Genomic DNA, 20,601 nt, shown 5'->3' on the forward strand with positions numbered 1-20,601 from the left:
GTGGGGCCAATTATCCTACCTCCCATAAAGCCGCACCACACATTAACCTGCCAAAGTCGCTGATGTTTCACTTGTCGCAGTCATCGTGGATTTTCCGTTGCCCAATGGTGCATATTATGCCGGTTTACATTACCACAGTTGGTGAATGACGCTTCGCCGCTAAATAGAACGAGTGCAATAAATCTGGCATCGTCCAGTAATTTCTCTTGTGCCCAGTGGCAGAACTGAACACGACGTTCAAAGTCGTCGCCATGCAATTCCTGGTGCATAGAAAAACGATACGGGTGCAGTCGATTTTGATGTAGCATTCACAACACCGACGTTTTTGAGATTTCAGATTTTCGCGCATTTTGTCTGCTACTGATGTGCGGATTAGCCGCGACAGCAGCTAAAACACCTACTCGGGCATCATCATTTGTTGCAGGTCGTGGTTGACGTTTCACATGTGGCTGAACACTTCGTTTCCTTAAATAACGCAACTATCCGGCGAACGGTTCGGACAATTGGATGATGTCGTCCAGGATACCTAGCAGCATACATAGCACATGCCCGTTGGGCATTTTGATCACAATAGCCATACATCAACATGATATCGACCTTTTCCGCAATTGGTAAACGGTCCATTTTAACACGGATAATGTATCACGAAGCAAATACCGTCCACACTGGCGGAATGTTACGTGATACCACGTACTTATGTGTTTGTGACTATTACAGCGCCATCTATCACGAAGTGAAAAAGTGGTCCAACTAAAAGATTCATATTTCTTTACGTACTACACGAATATGTAATAAAAATGGGGGTTCCTATTTAAAAATAAAAACACAGTTGATATCCCTTTGAGCTATGGCAGCACCATCTAGAGGCCCAACCATAGCGCCATCTGGTTTCCTCCTTCAAGCTAGAAGAGTTTCGTTCTTTTTAGTTTTTTCGTTTGATGCTTATTTCGTGAGTATTTTGACCTGGTCACTATCAGTGGACCACCCTGAATAGTCTGGGTAATTTGACCGCCGGCCGGGCGGGGTGGCCGTGCGGTTTCTAGGCGCTACAGTCTGAAGCCGAGCGACCGCTACGGTCGCAGGTTCGAATCCTGCCTCGGGCATGGATGTGTGTGATGTCCTTAGGTTAGTTAGGTTCAATTAGTTCTAAGTTCTAGGCGACTGATGACCACAGAAGTTAAGTCGCATAGTGCTCAGAGCCATTTGAACCATTTTTAATTTGAGCTCCGTAATCTACGTTCCATACACACAGTTCAGTCAGAACATTATGACCTAATGACCGGTATCTCCACTTTTGGCACAGATAACAGCGGCGATGCGTCGTGGCATGGAAGCAATGAGGCCTTGGTAGGTCGCTGGAGGGAGTTGGCACCACATCTGCACCCACAAGTCACCTAATTCCCGTAAATTCCGGTGAGTGGGGCGATGAGCTGTGACGCCACGTTCAGTCACATCCCAGACGTGTTCGATCGAGTCAAGATGTGTTGAGTTTGGGGGCCAGCACATGAACTGGGGCTCTCCACTGTGTTCCTAAAACCACCAATACACTCCTGGCCTTGTGACACTATCTTGTTGAAAAATGCCACTGTCGACGGGAAACATGATCGTCATGAAGAGATGTACATGGTCTGCAACCAATGTACGATACAGCTTGGCCGTCATGGTGCATTGCAAAAGCACTACTAAACCCATAGATGCCCACGTGGATGCTCCCCAGAGGATAATGCAACTGTCGCTGGCTTGTCTCCGTCCGGCAAGTGTCAAGGAGCTGTTTCCCTGGCAAACGGCGGTTCGAGCCTTCCTATAGGCGTGATGAAGAAGGTATCGGGATTCATTAGACCAGGCAACGACCTGCCACTGCACCAACGTCCAGTGCCGATGGTCATGTGCCCATTTCAGTCATAATTGCCGATGTCGTGATGTTAACATTGGCACGTGCATGAGTCGACGGCTGCAGAGGCCCATCATCAGGAGTGTTCGGTACACTGTCTGTTCAGACACACTTGTTCTCCGACCAGCATTAAAGTCTGGTGTTAGTTTCGCCACAGTTCGCCGTCTGTCCTGTTTTACCAGCCTGCCCAGCTTAAGACGTCCGACATCTGTAATGAGAAATTGCCACCCTACCCCACGGCATCTGGACGTCGATTGACCTCCGTTTCGCCACGCGTTGAAGACATTCATCAGAGCACTCCTCAAACACCCGACAAGTCGCGCAGTTACCGAAATGCTCGTGCCGAGCCTCCGTGGCATCGCAATCTGCCCTCCATTAAACGCACATAGCTCATTTGCCTTCCCCATTCTACACACGAACAGCACGCTCACTGAATACTACATGCACCGTGCGTGTGTCTGACTAGCAGTCATTGCTCGCCACGGGACGTTGCTGTCGCCTCGAGAAGAGACCATGAGGATAAAATCAGAGAGATCAGAGCCCACACAGAGGCATACCTACAATCATCCTTTCCACGAACAATACGAGACTGGAATAGAAGGGAGAACCGATAGAGGTACTCAAGGTAACCTCCGCCACACACCGTCAGGTGGCCTGCGAAGTATGGATATAGATGTGGACGGGTTTGTATCGATAGTAGAACGGTGGTCATAATGTTGTGGCTGATCAGTGTACACAGTTTCTAACTGTAAAATTTGTCTTACCGTGTTAAATCCTCAACATGAGATTGTATCTGTTAATGAATAGATTATGACAGCATTTTTAATTCTTAAATTCTCTCAATAATTTCATGTAATACTAAAAATCATATTTTTGTTGCCTCTCGTAAAATAGACAACCTCAACTGGAACGTGTACCGTGACCCACGTTATCCGTTTGGTAGTATAGATGAGGATGCAAACAGAAATTTGTGATTCCAGAATATGATTTTCACTCTGCAGCGGAGTGTGCGCTGATATGAAACTTCCTGGCAGATTAAAACTGTGTGCCGGACCGAGACTCGAACTCGAGACCTTTGCCTTTCGCGGGCAATTGCTCTACCATCTGAGCTACCATCTGAGCTCCCCAATCACGACTCACGCCCCGTCCTCACAGCTTTACTTCTGCCAGTACCTTGTCACGGGGCGTGAGTCGTGCTTGGGTAGCTCAGATGGTAGAGCAATTGCCCGCGAAAGGGAAAGGTCCAGAGTTCGAGTCTCGGTCCGGCACACAGTTTTAATCTGCCAGGAAGTTTCAAATTTGTGATTGTTAACTGTATATATGCTAAGAGTAATACTTGTGTAATTTTTATCAGGGAAGTACCTCCTTCGATTTCTCCGACTCTGTTAGCGATGCTCAAGTCACTGAGTAGTATGCCTTGCTTCGTGCCTATGACGGATGCCGTCAGTTAGCAGGAGAAGTAATGAAGGAGACGTGTGGTGCGACGAGCACCTGCTCGGCGTCGGCTGTCGGCATTCCTGGCAGCCTTTGCGTACTTTCTCCTACGCGCCGTATAGGGTGAAAGCGAAAATAACTTAGCAGGGCGACTCCGTGGAACGCAGCCCGCCGCCGCCATTGGAGGCGCGCGCGGCTCTGTGGGACGGTATTTATTGCGTTGTCCTGCAGGGTGTGAGAGGGTGGGGACACAATGACCGCGGCACGCCTGGCTCCGAACGAGGAATGCCGGCTGGTGTGACGCTTAGACCGGTCAGCTGTCTCTAACCGGGTGGCATTCCTATCATCTTATAACTAGTGTTTAGTTCCAGTATAGTAGAATATGGACAATTAGATTTTTACATTAATTGTTCATTAGCTACTGCTAATAGAACAGTAAAGAGCTGCAGGTGTACAGAACATATTTTTTTCTTCGTTTGTGATGACTTCTTTGAAGGCGAATAGCTCTTCTGTAAAAGAGAACATTAATAGTCATATGAAACGCAGCTTATACTCACCCTCACGAAATTCAGAAGACTACATTTTGCCCTGCCAGCCCTTTGCAGGGTGGTGGGTTAGTGTTTGTCAAGAGGATCTGGTGGAAACACTGTTGGTAGCTAAAAATGACTATTACTGACTTCAATGCTTGGCGTAGTGAGGCAACCACGCCTCACTCGTTGTCCCTGGCCGGCACTGACGTAGAGATGGCGGCTTCTGTCCTGGCTGTTGAGCAGGCGCCCGGTGATGCTGACAACAGCCCCGTGGTAGGCCGGCAATCTTTAGAGGTCAAGGTCACCGACATCAGCGATACACTGCTTTCATCAGCATTGTGTAGGCCCAAGGGCTGCTGGCTCCGCTTGTGTCACCACGGTGTTGCACAAAGATGTCTGTGCACAGGGTGCGACTCACTGCTGTCTAGCAGGTGGCACACGGTGGATGGTGCTTTGGCAGCAAGTCCCACTGGCAACTCAACGTCGGTGACAGCAGGCTCGAATGTCAGGTTGACGAGTGTGCGGCACTAAGTCCTGTAAAGGACTTAAAGCTGGCAGTGGGTGCAGATTGGTCTCAAATCCATGGCTGCTGCTGGTGGTACCCAGTTTCCTCGCTGCCCAGCATAGTTCTGGCGTTGGGGTGGTGCTGCTGGTTTCTGCCGGTGAGAAGTCCTCTCTACCTTAAAATCGAGATTTATTTATATACTAGGGTCACTCCAAAAGAAATCCGAGTTTTGTGATCGCTTCCATCGTTTTCTGACTGACATGTGGCCGTGCATTGTCGTGCAACAGCAAAACATCCTGCTTTTGCCGATGTGGTCCAACATGACTCAGTTGAGCTTGAAATTTCTTCAGTGTTGTCACATATGCATCAGAATTTATGGTGGTTACACTTGGCACGATGTCCACAAGCAACAGTCCTCCGAAATCGAAAAACACTGTAGCCATAACTTTTCCAGCAGAAGGTGTGGGTTTGAATCTTTTTTTCTTGGGTGAATTTGCATGATGCCACTCCATTGATTACCTCTTCGTCTCTGGTGAAAAGTGACGGAGCCATGTTCCATCACCTGTCACAATTCTTACAAAAATTTCATCTCCACCATTGTCATACTGTTTCAAAAGTTCGGCGCATACCGTTTTTCTTGTTTCTTTGTGAGCCACTGTCAACATCCTGGGAACCCTCCTGGCACAAACCTTTTTTAACGCCAACACTTTCAGTATTCTGCAAACACTTCCTTCCCCTATCCCAACGTATCGTGACAATTCGTTCACTGTGATGCGTCTGTCAGGAGTCACCAGTTCGTTAACTCTCTGCACATTGTCTGGAGTGTGTGCAGTACGAGGCCTGCCACTGCGAGTACAATCCTCAATATTGCCGTGCCCGCTTTCATCACGTAACCTGCTTGTCCACCGACTAACTGTACTGCGATCGACAGCATCATCTCCATACACCTTTTTCAACCTCTTGTGGATGTTTCCCACTGTCTCGTTTTCACAGCACAGTAATTCCATGACAGTACGTCAGGTGTAGCAGCCATCTTGAAGACATGCCATGACGGCGCCACTCACGGGAACAGGTTGAAATAAGATTGAAAACAAGCGGGAAGGATGTATCTACACACTGTAAAACTTTCACAAATGCAGAATGAAAACTGTATTTTTACAAAAATAGTGTGCATTTATTTTGGAGTGACCCTCGTACCTTCAACGTGCATTTATTTCACTAAGACAGGGCACCTATTGCCCTGGTGTGGCGACATTGCCCTGCTGGCTACACGGTTACCACTGTGCGTTACAGTTTACTGCTTTGCTCTGCTATCCTGACTTCGTAATCCATGTGCGTAATGCACATGCCTCCACACTGACAGCCACCTGATCGCGGCTGTAAATGCAACATCCCATAGCGGCTACCACACTGCTTCTCATTAACTTTTCTACAGACATACGATTTTTACTCAAAGACCTAGTAGGGCTCTACACTAGGTTGACCCTGGCCATCCAAAAAGTTTCGAGAGTGATTTCGTTCCTGGCATGAAAGCAGCGTCAGTGTAGCAACTACTGTGAAGCTTGAACTAACAACTGTGAATACTAGACGTGCATTCGACAAGTCAGTTGTGAGCTGGTAGTGTTAAGTACTGGAGTTGCGAACATAGCAATTCAGTGTTGTTGTGCTACAACTCGCAATGGAGCAACATCTGTAAATCAAGTGTTCAAAGCCATCTACAGAACGTTTTGAGAAAGACAAAAGTGTTTGCCCAAAGTTTGTTTCACACTCCTTATCTCCCGAAGAAAAGCAATTACTTGTGGACGCCTGCAGCGACTTGACTGGAATGAAAAATCCGCACAATTATTTTCTGGAAAAAAACCATCAGGGTTGATGAGACTTGGTGTTATCAATATGAACGTACTAAAAACGAAAAAATGCAGAAACTCACATGAAGGGTCGTTAATGACGTAACCGACGCACGAGATGAATATCCTCACAAAGGACATTTCTGACAGTTTCACATGGGTGTACCCTTCTGTGCGTCGTACTCAGGTGGGGGGAGGCGGGGAGGAGCTATGTAGAACACCCTAAGCATGAAAACTACCATCTTAACTTTTCTCTGTGTTTTTAATCCAGTCTAGAATTTTGTTGTTGTGTTTCACTTCCGCTACACATGCTGCGTGGTTAACAAAATATGTGCTAATGGAACATGAGAATATGTATGCTAATAAACTGTGAAGTCCAACCAAAGAGAAGATAATATGTCATCCTTAGCGGAGGAACGTCGTCAGAGGCGACTGTAGCGTGCTCAGCACCTCGAGTTAATGTGCTGGAACCTCTGCTGTTCCCGAGCTGTATAAACGACATGTCATGCAACGTCTGAGGCATTTTGAACCAACTCGCAGGCGGCGCAGTTGTGGACTGTGAGGTGACGTAGTCAGGAACTTTTTACGAAATGCAGACAGACTTGCAGATGACCAGCTCTCGGCGCAAAGATTGGCAGCTACCCATAAACATGAATAAATTTAACGAAATGCGCGTAATTATACGGAAAGATATGATATCATTTGATTACATGATCTGGCAATGAGTCACAGCAATTGTTCACAACCGAAAATTATTTAGGAACAACTTTCTAATCAGATTTTAGATATAACGATGATGATTATGTTTGGTTTGTGGGGCGCTCATCTGCTCGGTCATCAGCGCCCGTACAATCCCAACTTTATCACAGTCCAGTTTTGCGCACAGTCAATCTATTCACTGTCATGAATGATGTTGATGATGAAATGATGAGAACAACACAAACAACCCGTCCCCGGGCAGAGAAAAATCCCCAATCCGGCCGGGAATCGAAACCGGGACCCCGTGATGTAGAGGCAGCAATGCTAGCCACTAGACCACGAACTGCGGACTTGAGATATAACTATCGCATGAATTTACTCGCGAGAAAAGGCGGGTGCTTGGCTTAGATGTACCGTAAGAAAACAAAGGAGGTGTAACAACTCTTATGTGGAATAATTTATACTGCTGCAGTCACTTTTTACTAATATTTTACTAGCACAATGCATTTCGGTAGCATGCTGCCATCATCAGGTGCATTTTACAGTATTATATATATATATATATATATATATATATATATATATATATATATATGCTGATAGGTTATGTACATTAGCTGTGTGCGCCAGAGCGGCTAAGAATCGAAACCTCTGTGGAAGGATAAATCTGTTACAGTGTATACATTATGTGAATAGCATGATTAGGTAATACATTAATACGTTTACTTACATTTCTGTTTGCGATTGGTTTTTCTGGCACACAGGGCACAGTAACAGGTAAATCACAACTTAGCATTTTACCTGTTACTGTGCTCTGTGTGCCAGAAAATGCAATCGCCAACAGAAATGTATCTAAACGTTAAATATATTACCTAATCATACTATTCGCATAATGTACACACTGTAACAGATTTATCCTTCCACACAGGTTCATTTTTCGATTCTTAAGCCCACTGCACACACAGCTCATGTACATAACATATCAACTGATGTATAAGTAACTGTATAATGCACCTCATGATGGCAGCATGCTGCCGAAATACATTGTGCTACTAAAATATTAGTAAAAAGTGACTGCAGCAGCATAAATTATTCCACATAATCTTATAATACAGTCGCAGGTCTGAAAAAACATCCATATAAATGTAACAACTCTTGCACGAAGAACTTTGTTTAAAACTTCCTCATTCATTACTCGTAGAGAACTATTGGCCTTTCTGCGCTCGTCATCAAATTCTGTCGGTGGAAGAGGCGGAGAAGATTCCAAGTAGAGTTACACAATTTGTCACGTATCTACGTAGAGCGAAAATTTGACGAAACTGCTTAACAAACTCCAGTGGAAGGTGTAGTAAGAATGACGATGTGCATCAAGAAGAAACTTATTCTCAAATTCCGAGCGCTCACATCCACTACGAGGAAAGAAACATATAAATTACATACACTCCTGGAAATTGAAATAAGAACACCGTGAATTCATTGTCCCAGGAAGGGGAAACTTTATTGGCACATTCCTGGGGTCAGATACATCACATGATCACACTGACAGAACCACAGGCACATAGACACAGGCAACAGAGCATGCACAATGTCGGCACTAGTACACTGTATATCCACCTTTCGCAGCAATGCAGGCTGCTATTCTCCCATGGAGACGATCGTAGAGATGCTGGATGTAGTCCTGTGGAATGGCTTGCCATGCCATTTCCACCTAGCGCCTCAGTTGGACCAGCGTTCGTGCTGGACGTGCAGACCGCGTGAGACGACGCTTCATCCAGTCCCAAACATGCTCAATGGGGGACAGATCCGGAGATCTTGCTGGCCAGGGTAGTTGACTTACACCTTCTAGAGAACGTTGGGTGGCACGGTATACATGTGGACGTGCATTGTCCTGTTGGAACAGCAAGTTCCCTTGCCGGTCTAGGAATGGTAGAACGATGGGTTCGATGACGGTTTGGATGTACCGTGCACTATTCAGTGTCCCCTCGACGATCACCAGTGGTGTACGGCCAGTGTAGGAGATCGCTCCCCACACCATGATGCCGGGTGTTGGCCCTGTGTGCCTCGGTCGTATGCAGTCCTGATTGTGGCGCTCACCTGCACGGCGCCAAACACGCATACGACCATCATTGGCACCAAGGCAGAAGCGACTCTCATCGCTGAAGACGACACGTCTCCATTCGTCCCTCCATTCACGCCTGTCGCGACACCACTGGAGGCGGGCTGCACGATGTTGGGGCGTGAGCAGAAGACGGCCTAACGGTGTGCGGGACCGTAGCCCAGCTTCATGGAGACGGTTGCGAATGGTCCTCGCCGATACCCCAGGAGCAACAGTGTCCCTAATTTGCTGGGAAGTGGCGGTGCGGTCCCCTACGGCACTGCGTAGGATCCTACGGTCTTGGCGTGCATCCGTGCGTCGCTGCGGTCCGGTCCCAGGTCGACGGGCACGTGCACCTTCCGCCGACCACTGGCGACAACATCGATGTACTGTGGAGACCTCACGCCCCACGTGTTGAGCAATTCGGCGGTACGTCCACCCGGCCTCCCGCATGCCCACTATACGCCCTCGCTCAAAGTCCGTCAACTGCACATACGGTTCACGTCCACGCTGTCGCGGCATGCTACCAGTGTTAAAGACTGCGATGGAGCTCCGTATGCCACGGCAAACTGGCTGACACTGACGGCGGCGGTGCACAAATGCTGCGCAGCTAGCGCCATTCGACGGCCAACACCGCGGTTCCTGGTGTGTCCGCTGTGCCGTGCGTGTGATCATTGCTTGTACAGCCCTCTCGCAGTGTCCGGAGCAAGTATGGTGGGTCTGACACACCGGTGTCAATGTGTTCTTTTTTCCATTTCCAGGAGTGTATATCGTATAATGACCACGAGATATAATGTTATCTTTCTTCTGGAGGAAAGCTGTGTGCTGGATATGATGGGGATGGAGGTGGGAGGGAGAGGGATGGAGCTTATTCTCTAAATTTACAGCAATCTACGAAAAAGTTGTATGAATGAATCATAAGCCAAGAAACTCGTTATTAACCTATAAGCACAAACTGCCACGATCGAAAGCATATGCAAGGAGCCCGCTTTCTGGTTGCAGGGTATGTTGGTCTGTGCACTGTTTTCATTTGATGTAGCACGTATTATTTCTCATGATGGAGATCGATTAAACGAGAATACAACCCTTTTTTCTTTTGTTTCCTTTTTCTTCTCCATTGAACGAACTTTGCTCATTTTTCGCCTGATATATGAACGACAGCATTGAACTATTTTCCAGACATTACTGTTCCCCTTACGGAGCATGTTTGCAATGGTGTAAACTGCAACACTTGCTTTTTGACCTATACCCTCCACAGACTCAGAAAGCAAAGCCTCGTGAGAGGCCAGCCGATGCCGATAACCGGTCATTTTCACTCTGTCAGTGTTCCTTTAGAACAGATGGATCGTGCACTCATCTTCCGTACTGAGTCACGACTAGCCTTACACTCCTGCACGCTTCAGTAAAGGAGAACCTGTCTACGAGTAGGGAGCAGTCACAACGGCACAGTTCTCAGAATCATCATACTTGCGAAACTGTAGTGTGAAGGAAGTAGTATTGGGTATAGCCGACCGATTAAAACCGATGCTGATATTTTAGTTCTCAATAATCTGTACTTTTCGAGATAAGATTCTTTTTTTTAAGTAAGTTTTATTCGTAAAATTTGCTTTGGTCTGAAATACTGCTTTATTATAGAAGATGAGAAAAGGATCAGTGCTATTTGAACGGTGCTGACAGTAACGAGCAACAAACACATGGCATAAGAATTGGTACAGCATTGCTGAGACAGTAACGTTCCTGTTGCCATTTGTCGTGGCTTAAGGCACGCGTGTACGTGCTGCGAGCAGCACTTGCCCTCGCCTGGCCTATATGATAGTTTCTCACTGTCATCGACGGAGATTGTTGTATTGCAGAATAGCAGCAACCCCAGTCTGCAAATATTTTTAAGAAGTGACGTAGCAATGACGTACAATGCTTCATTTGATTTAAACGATTAAAGATTTGTCTGCCATTTCTATGAAAGAGGAAGGAAATTACGGTAACAGTAATAAACAAAAACTTAAAAACAATTCAGTCGAGAAAGTACGTGAGCTGCTGCCTGTGTCTAAACAAAATGCCTTTATCTGCTTGCAGCCCTTGAAAACGAAAATTAATGCGAAAAACAGGGATCTTCTATCTCAGCTGTCATTGCTTAACATTGACTATTCATAATGCTTAAATAATGGTATAAAGCCCAATTAAAACATGATTTTGGAGCAGAGTTTCAAAAAATTAGAATCTGTAGATGAATACTGACGACTTTCTGTAGTATTCAACCACTTATCATTTTTCGACAAAAGAAGCAAATGCTGGAGACCAAGTTTCTATTATTTGGCTATTTATTTAATATTTTGAATCCGTGTATCTTGAAACTCAGTCAAAATCTTTCAATCTTTATTCGATTTCTACGTTTATTACAGGATGTAATTGGAATCAAAAACCGAAAATCGGTTATTTCAGAAACCGATTATTTTGAGCGGTTTTAAAAGTCAGATTAAACTGGCGTGGAAAAAAAAGCGATACAAGCGAAAGCCGGTTGTTTCACCTATAGCCGGCATCCTTAGAAGATAGGCAGTACAGCACCGACGCAAAAGCAGCGCCTTGATGTCTAATGTAGGCAACCTGCAACATTACATTCGCAGTCGCTCTGTTTGTGTTCTCTATTCTCAGAGCTTGACTGCAGAGTTGTAAAACCTTATTTTGTTCGGTAAATGACATTACGGAACTATGCTGAATGTCTTCTGAACGTTGAGAAATATGTCATCAATCTGAGCGTCACTCTCCCTTCACTTACCCAAATTTCAAACTGCTAAAAATGCTGACAAATTAGAGTTAAACCAGAGTAATCTCCGTCGATGCCTGGGGTTATTTCTGAAAGTGGATGTGATACTCTCTGGTAGTTATTGCTGTCCTTCGGCGGCGAACAAGCGAACGACCGTTACTTGCAAACACCCCCTGCTGTGTGCTTAAGCGGCAGGTGGCCGGGCATAAACTGCTCGCCTCAGAGTTCTCTATGTGTAGCAACTGGCTCTACCTACTGAGTGGACGTTAGCAAATTGCCAGGAATCTTAATGGAGACAACTCAGTCCTGATGTGGTACAGTATTAACATTATCTCTACTTGCAGGGAAACCCAATTAATTGGGAGACTGAGGAATATACACTAGTGTATACATCTCTAATTAAAACCGATGAATGTTAAACAATAGTATGTATTCTTATAGAATCTACAGACATACAGCTGAGAGCACTCTTCACTGATCAGGTAAACTACTGGCATACAGAAATAGAAAAGCAGGAAGCAATATACATAATTATCAAAAGAACTTAAGCTACTCCCGGAATTAAGGTGCAAGAGAGCACTGAATTTACATGAGAATACTAACATATGACACGGTGGCGCCTAGACTCGATCTACATTACTACCTTCTGTTCAAGGTAATGAGCAGGCAGACATTGCTCTGAAAGCGGCAAGTCCCAAGAGTATACTGGGTGGACATTAGAGTCGTCTTGGTCCAAAGAGAAGCTGTCAAATTGAGACTGGGGTGGCGGGGCTCTGAAGTTTTATTGTTTTCTGAACGTCCACACACTCGTGGGCATTCAACCTCAAAAAACAGAGCTAATACCGACAACTGGGAGGGGCCTTTGTCAAGAATTGCCTGCTGGGACTGACACAACAGACACTGTATTTCGTCCACAAAGGTTTCCCCTCCTGTCTTGACTCCAACCGTTGAAACACAGTCGTTTTTGTAGCACTGTGCCTTCACTAGGAAGAAGAAGAAGAGATTAGGGGGTTTGTAGGCAAATGATTAGGGAGACTGGTTTTAAATTAATATGTCATATAATTCATTAATTAGTTTCACTTACGATCGTAATTGCATAAAATATTATCATCAAAGTATTCAAATGTGCTTGGAAGAAGGGTTGGGGTACCTTATACACAATCTAATCTTAAATTAGACTTAAAGTCTGCTGAACTGCAATCTAACAGTGAAAGATTAAAGATTCTCTAACTGCCGTCTGTCTTCAAAGTAATACGAACATTCAAAACCGCTATTTGACTGTAAAATAGAATGGGCACCTGCTACTGACCGTGAAAACCGTGGGAAGCAACTAATTGAATCTAATGCGCAGCTCAGAGCTGAATCTTATGAAAAGGCATCGAACAAACACCATTTGAAATCAAACCATTAGCAAATGCAAGTCTGAATCTGGATTCTAAAATTGAATAAGTGAAGCTCATTGAGCATTCCTCATCCAGTAAAATTCCCTACTTCCTAATTGTTGCTGGTTCGGTCTCACATGTTCCGCTACCCGAACTGTGAAGGGGCTGCAAGTTGTGAAGAAGTACTAAGCCGCCTGGTGTAAGTTTATAATTTCGCGAGGGCTGCACTGGATCATACGGTAGACAGCTACGGCGAGCTTCACGGGCAGGCGTTTCTGGAAACAGGTCAGCAGCAACAATCTTACTCAGTAGCACCAACGAAAGTGATTTCCGAAGTTATGAGATTTACCTTTTTGGTTCGGTTTATGGGGGTGAGCTGCTTCTCAGATTGGGTGAAGTTGACTTTAGCCGATTAGAATTGTTGTTACATTTATAAGCCTTTCCTTCCTATACTTCACTTTATTGTGGTTGACCACTAGTTTTCCAGGAGACGAAAATATCCTATTGACTCCCGCTTCTCTGTCTCCAGCCAGTGTTGGGATTCATTTCAATTTCCAACATTTATTACCGTACCTACGGTTGGGTGGTTTGAGGGGGTTGAAGGGACCACACTACAAAGACAATTGGTCCCCCGTACCTACGACCAGTCCTCTCGGTTACAACTATTTTCTGTCCATCCGTATCTCCTTCGCTCCCTACCCGTCAATTCATTGCTGTTAACGAATGCGAAGCTCGTATTTCAAGTAGAAACAATCAAATGGTTCAAATGCCTCTAAGCTCTATGGGACTTAACATCTGATGTCATCAGTCCCCTGGACTTAGAATTACTTAAAAATAACTAACCTAAGGACATCACACACATCCATGCCCTAGGTAGGATTCGAACCTGCAACCGTAGCAGCCGCGTGGTTCCGGACTGAAGCGCCTAGAAACAATCCCCGGATTTTGATTTCCTCTTCACGTGACGGAAAGTGGAAAAATCTTATGTTTTGCGCGCAACCTGCTCTCTCCAGAGGCGTCAGATGCATACATCTCAGTCTTCCAGTTTGGGCCTTTCCTTACACTAGACAGGGGAAACGAGCTTTACTTCGGACCAGAGCAGTTCCGTTGATTTGCCCGGGCGCGCTTCGTACAGGTATGGCCCAGCCAGCCTCGCTCTTGTGACTTGAGCCCAGGGAATGTAGGCATCCATGGCCGTACAGCGAAGCTAAGGTTCCCGACACGAATTTACAGGCTACTACTAAAGGTGACTTCAAGTGAAATAAATCAATTGTAGTGCTGTGTACTGTAACTCTTAACTGTCCTGCTATCAAGCGATACGCATATCATTCACCTCAGTGTCGAGTAACTTCATAGCACACTGTGCCATATTAACTCTCTCTGACTAACATATTCTGAGGGATTTGTACGTGGAGATAGGAATAATCGTGACTTCACAAACAGCCGTTCCAATGTTACTTGAATTTAACGGTTGACTCCGTCATGAGCAGATAATAAAGTCCTCTCAAAATGATCACATCTGAATTTAGGGACCGATGACCGTAGCAGTCTGGTCCCTTTAATCCCATAAACCAACCAACATCTGAATTTAGATTCCAGTGTACTGTTCCTCAGTATGTCAGGAGTCTGTCTATTACGGTCTCTCTTATCTCTGAATTTTTAATCAAGGGTAAATTGCATTTAGAGTTGGGGAACTTCGAAATAAAATTGATGATGTGGTATGTTCCACAGTGAGTCAGTCGTTAAAAATACGTTCGAAATCTAGAATGATATATATCGATTCTGAGTTATGTCGTTTTTTCTTTTTTTAATGGCCTGTCGCGAGCGCATACGAGCGCGTCCCGATGCACGACGAGCCTTGTCACGGTTGTGGTGCTACACACTGATGGCAAAACAGAATACTTTCTCGTGTCTGTACTGTAAACGCGTGACGAGATGTGAAAGGAAGCCTAGCAGTGAGAGCTTACTTCTTCGCACAGCTTGCAGTAAACATTTCCTGATGGTCCTATGTCACTTTATAGATGGAACATTCGCACTTTTCATCTGGACGACCGGCAATGGCGGTTCATGCTGAGGCTGAGGCGCCATTATTGTTTTCAGAAACCAGGACGGTAAACATGCGCGCCTCTCCTGGACCACCAGCAACAACACTGACACCTCACGACTCACGTGCAAGGTAATTTGCTGAAAGATCGTCGAAACTTCTGCAGTTCAGAGTTGTTCCCTTAGTGTCCTTCCATGACAAACGTGATATCCAGGACTTCATATTATTATACCAGCATGTATAGAGAAGCTATAGATATCTACAAGCACGAAAATAATTTTAATAAGAAAGAAGAAGAATTAGAACTAGACAAGATATGGCGGTCGACTCTGTACCAACGAAGTGACTATCGATTACCTATAACCGAGAGAGATGGCACTATCCAGAGATAGTTTTAAAGTCGAAAGCACGTGATGAGTGGTGGCGCCATATAAGCACTCTATATAAGCCGTACCTCCAGCGCCTAGCAGCCAGTCGCCGACTCACCTCAGAAGATGTTGCCCGTAGTAGGCAACGAAACGTCAGGAAGGAGAAGCACTTTTATATATGGACCACGGCAATTCAGCTCGGAAGTTTTAATTAATGAAAATAATCAGAATAAAGTGTATTCGAGATTACTATTGAGGATATCTCTTATCAGTGTGAATCAAACCTGAATATAAATATAAGAAAACGTTAATAAATCGGTGTGTCTACACCTCATTCACCGCATGCGTCTCAATCAGGAAGTGGGGCTTGAGAGTGAATGCTATGGCTCCAAGGGCTATAAATGCTACAAAACTACTCGTCCTCTGCGGCGCTTTATGAGTGTCGAAAAACTGTCTTCGCAGTATCGAAGATCCACTCTAGACATTACTGATCTCGGGAATCCAAATTATTATATAATCTCTGATATATATGAACCATACGTCTTGCACCAATTGTCATCCCACGTTCACTGCACATCTGTCTGTAGCAGACTGCTCAGATACCGTGTCTACGCGAGCGCCATACTATGCATCTAGTCATAACATTCGAACGAAGTTTTCTGTCCTTGCAAAGTTGTTTCTAACTGTACACCGTATTCGCTTGCAGCCGAGAGTCTCTTCCTACACCAACACGATACTACAATCTCTTTCGTAACAATATCAAATTGTTAAAATTAACACTCTCCTTTTATTCTTTTCAGTGGTACTTGATTCCTTATTATGAATAAGAATACAACGCTTATAATTATGACTTGTATCCGTAAAATATTAGTATACCATACTAACTTTTAAGATACAAAAATTTTGAAAATGTGATCATGCGATAAATTTCTATGTACCACCCACTGGAATGTTTTGTTGGTAGATTTATCACTGTCCGCACTGAATTACTTCAGTGTCATGATCTGAATAATTTGTGGCACAAACTAACTAAATTTAATACGCATTGGTGTAAACCCAAATGTGTACGTCAACAGTTATGGTAAAATATATTACATGATGGTACTGTATCTCCAGAAGTGTAGTGATCTTCATAAAAATCGTGTGCCTTGAGAAAATTTGTATGTTCTTTTTTTACTTTTCTTGTGTTTCTTATTGTTATGTGGGTTGTTTCCTTCTGTTTCAGGGCGATAAGGAACAGAAAATCCAGCCAGTACACGGTGATAGTCGCCCTCGTTCGAAGGAGGTTAGTACTAGTGGAAAGACTTCATTATATGTCAAACTATTCCAATACCTCAGCAATACTTTTCAGCACTGGAAATATAAGCATCTGAAATGTAGATATAGAACCTAGAGTATGCATGACAGCATTCATGTAAGACTCTTCTCTTGACACACTCGTACAATGGATACTCCCGTCTGTTCTATATCACAATCACTGGCGATCTATTATTCTAAAATATGTTCCATTTTTCAAGTGGCATCTCTGTCACGATACGGTTATTGAGCTCAAGATTACAATTTATGACTTCTTGGATTCCAACTGCTTGAAGTCTGTTACTCAACAGTAGGAATATCGACTTGTGTTTGGAGTTCTATTAGAACGAAGTGTTAGGACCTTCCTTAAACTTTTGTAGAAATCCTGGAATTCGCTAGCTGCAGTTATTAGCTGCTTACCAATCGTTCACCGTGAATACCCTCCACTGGCCGACTACTAATCCCACAATAACCTTTCTACTACCAGTAGCTTCTAACCAATTACCTCCGTTTATTGTTCCACATAGTTAGCAACCCCAGCCATATCGGCGACAACTTTGCAGCAGTCATTCAGTTTATATAGACACCCCAAAGAAAGTTTTGCATCACCCTTATGATAAGGACAATAAATGGGTTTTTATATGGAAAAACTCATTCTTTGTAGCTTTTTGATCACAGGATATAGCGATGTATGGGGACCTATGTAATGGAGGTAAAACTAACCCTGTATTCTGAATGTGGTTCAGTAGCGCCCGCTGCCTTCCCATGCGAAAACTGGACGGTACGGTTAGTTCACGCTTTCAGTTTGTCAAAATAATATTAAACTCTTGTTACTCGGCAAAGTGATGGGGGGGGGGGGGGAGGGGGCGCTCTGAGCACTATGGGACTTAACTTCTGAGGTCATCGGTCCCCTAGGACTTAGAACTACTTAAACCTAACTAATCTAAGGACATCACACACATCCATGCCCGAGGCAGGATTCGAACCTGCGACCGGAGCGGTCGCGCGGTTCCAGACTGTAGCGCCTAGAACCACTCGACCACAACGGCCGGCCGGCAGAGTGATACCTGCTCGTACAGCGTAGGGCGCGGACCGCTAGCTTGCGATGCAGGGAAGTGAGCAAGATTCTATTAGAGTCGGCAGGACGGATGAACGACCGTGGGTTGGTACACCAGCCATCCTTATTGTGGTTTTTAGGCACTTTCACGGGCTCATTTAGGCAAATGCCGGGCTGGACCCCAAATTCCGCCTCAAAGAATTCGAAACGTAAACAGTGAAAATATGTAACTTAAAGAATGAAATTTACACCATACCCAGACAGGTGGTGCACGTAAATTCCCCACCTTAGGTTACCTTGATGACTTTCCCTTCTGGAAGGGCATCCAAACACAAAGAAGTATAACAGAATTTTCCAAATCCTAAAAAATCCGATAAAGCTATGGAAAAGAAGAAGTGAAATTAAAATCTCCGCAAGGCAGCTGGAGAGGGAGAGGAAGAGAGGGGGAGAGAGCGGACAAGGGGGGAGGGGGGGGGGTAGTGTGCCAGTGAAATGGGATGTTGGGGCGGGGGACATACAGGTACACTGATGACTCAAAACATCAATGTGAGTTCACAACCTTGTTCCTCAAACCACTGTGGCATGATTCTGGTCTTGTGATATAGACAGTTATCCTCCTGGAAAATGCGTTCGCCGTCAGATGTCATACACCAAGGAATGCGTATGATCCACAATAATGTTTACATAGACCACAGTTGTCATGGTGCCTTTGGATACTACACAGGTCCTATGGAAGCCCAGTTGAATGTCCCCTGCCGGCCGCTGTGGCCTAGCGGTTCTACGCGCTTCAGTCCGGAACCGAACTGCTGCCTCAGGCATGGATGTGTGTGATGTCCTTAGATTAGTTAGGTTTAAGTAGTTCTAAGTCTAAGGGACTGATGATCTCAGATGTGAAGTCCCATAGTGCTTAGAGCTATTTGATTTGAATGTCCCCTTCATCACAATACTTGCCGTCCCCTCCCCCTTCCCCCTCTCCTCTCCCCGCCCTCCCCCCCCCCCCCCTCCCTCGTCTCCGGACACGGCATGTGTTACGTGCAGCCGTTCACCTGGATGACGGCGTATCCAGCTACGACCATAGACCTGGTATAACAAGAAACGTGATTCATCCGACCAGGCGACACATTTCTATTGGGCCTCGATGATGTGACGCCCACCTCAGTTGTAATTGATGATGTCGTTGGGTCAAAATGGGAAAACTTAGGTGTCCTCTACTGCGGAGCCCCTTGTTCGACAATCTCTGCTAAACGATGTGCTTTGAATGCCTTGAAGCACTTGTGCCTGCAGCAGCATTGTAATGTGTCATCAGATCTGCCAGTTAGCCGTCTATCCTGCATCCGGCCTTGATGTTGTGGGATGAGAAGTGGACGTCCAGTACCTTGTCATCGGTTCGTGATTTCACCGCCCTTCAACCGCTCTCCACAGATTCTCACGTCAGGAGACGTAAATAGCCAACCAACTTCGCCGTTTTCGAGATACTCGTTCCCAGGCGCCTGGCCGTAACAGTCTGCCCTTTGTCAAAGTCGCTTATGTCAGTGGATTTCCGCATATGAGTTCCGTAGCGTCGCTAGAATGATTCCCCATTTGTCTCTGCTCCGCATCTGTAAATTCTTTATGGCGTCACCAGCACGCAACACCACCAGGCGGCATTCAGTCTTGCGGTGGGAAGTTTTCATCAGAAGAGAGAGAGAAAGAGAGAGACAGAGAGAGAGAGAGAGAGAGAGAGAGAGAGAGAGAGAGAGAGAGAGAGAGAGGAGGAGGAGGAAATTGGCGATTATCATCCCGTCGACAACGAGGTCATTAGAGACGGAGCACAAGCTCGGATTAGGGATGGATTGGGAAGGAAATCGGCGATGCCCATTCAAAGGAACCATCGCGACATTTGCCTGAAACGATTTAGGGAAATCACGGAAAACCTAAATCAGGATGGCCGGAGACGGGTTTGAACCGTCGTCCTCCCTAATGCGAGTCCAGTGTGCGAGAGAGAGAGAGAGAGAGAGAGAGAGAGAGAGAGAGTGAGAGAGTGAACTAAAAGTTCCACCGACGAACTGACGAACTTTCAGAGGTGGTAGTATGGACTAACAGAAGAAAGAAATGTATAGTAAATGTGGTCTCTAAAATGCATACGTTAATAGTTATGAGCGTTTGTTCAGCAGAAGTGATGTGCTTCACAGTACCAAAGGTGAACTTCTGACTCATAGCTCTAAAGTATGGAATTTAGAGCCCATGTTTACCAGATCTTCTTTTTTTTTTTTTGTTTTGTTCTAAAAGTTTGTCAGTGGAGTTCCAGTTTACTCTGTATGCACTGGGTGCTTCGAAACTATTCCTTCAAATTAATACTGGAGGTAGAAAGCATCAAAAGATACTATATTTCGATAAAGAACATGGGGTTTCTAAAGTCAGCTTGTAATGTTAGGGAATATTTTGCTAGTGGTGCTGACGTAAGCTGTTGTGTAGGCGTGCCTTACTGGGAATGTGTAAAGACATTCAAAACTGCTCTGTGTACGGATGGTTGGCTCTGAGGTCTGCTTGGAAACACACAGATTCCTTCGCATGTACACCGCCTTGTGACAACAATGGTGATAGGTTGAGTGGACCATAAATTCTTCTATTCCCCCTCAACGGATGTCTCCCATCTTCGTGGATGATGTGTTGCCGGAAGTGCTAGAGGCTGTACCTATGAATGTCAGACAAA

At 45.2% G+C, this 20,601-nt stretch overlaps 1 protein-coding gene across 2 annotated transcripts in view; it reads left to right on the plus strand.

Moving 5' to 3' along the window:
- Positions 1-20,601, plus strand: part of LOC124798448 (high affinity cAMP-specific and IBMX-insensitive 3',5'-cyclic phosphodiesterase 8A) — a 1,735,971-nt gene that overhangs the window by 1,303,147 nt on the left and 412,223 nt on the right. For both annotated transcript variants that reach the window (XM_047261866.1, XM_047261867.1), the window contains exon 7: positions 16,782-16,841. In XM_047261866.1, coding sequence (XP_047117822.1) covers positions 16,782-16,841 — 60 coding nt within the window. The remainder of the gene's footprint in view (positions 1-16,781; positions 16,842-20,601) is intronic.

Source organism: Schistocerca piceifrons, chromosome 5 (genome assembly GCF_021461385.2).
Source record: "Schistocerca piceifrons isolate TAMUIC-IGC-003096 chromosome 5, iqSchPice1.1, whole genome shotgun sequence".
NCBI classification, from domain to species: Eukaryota; Metazoa; Arthropoda; class Insecta; order Orthoptera; family Acrididae; genus Schistocerca; species Schistocerca piceifrons.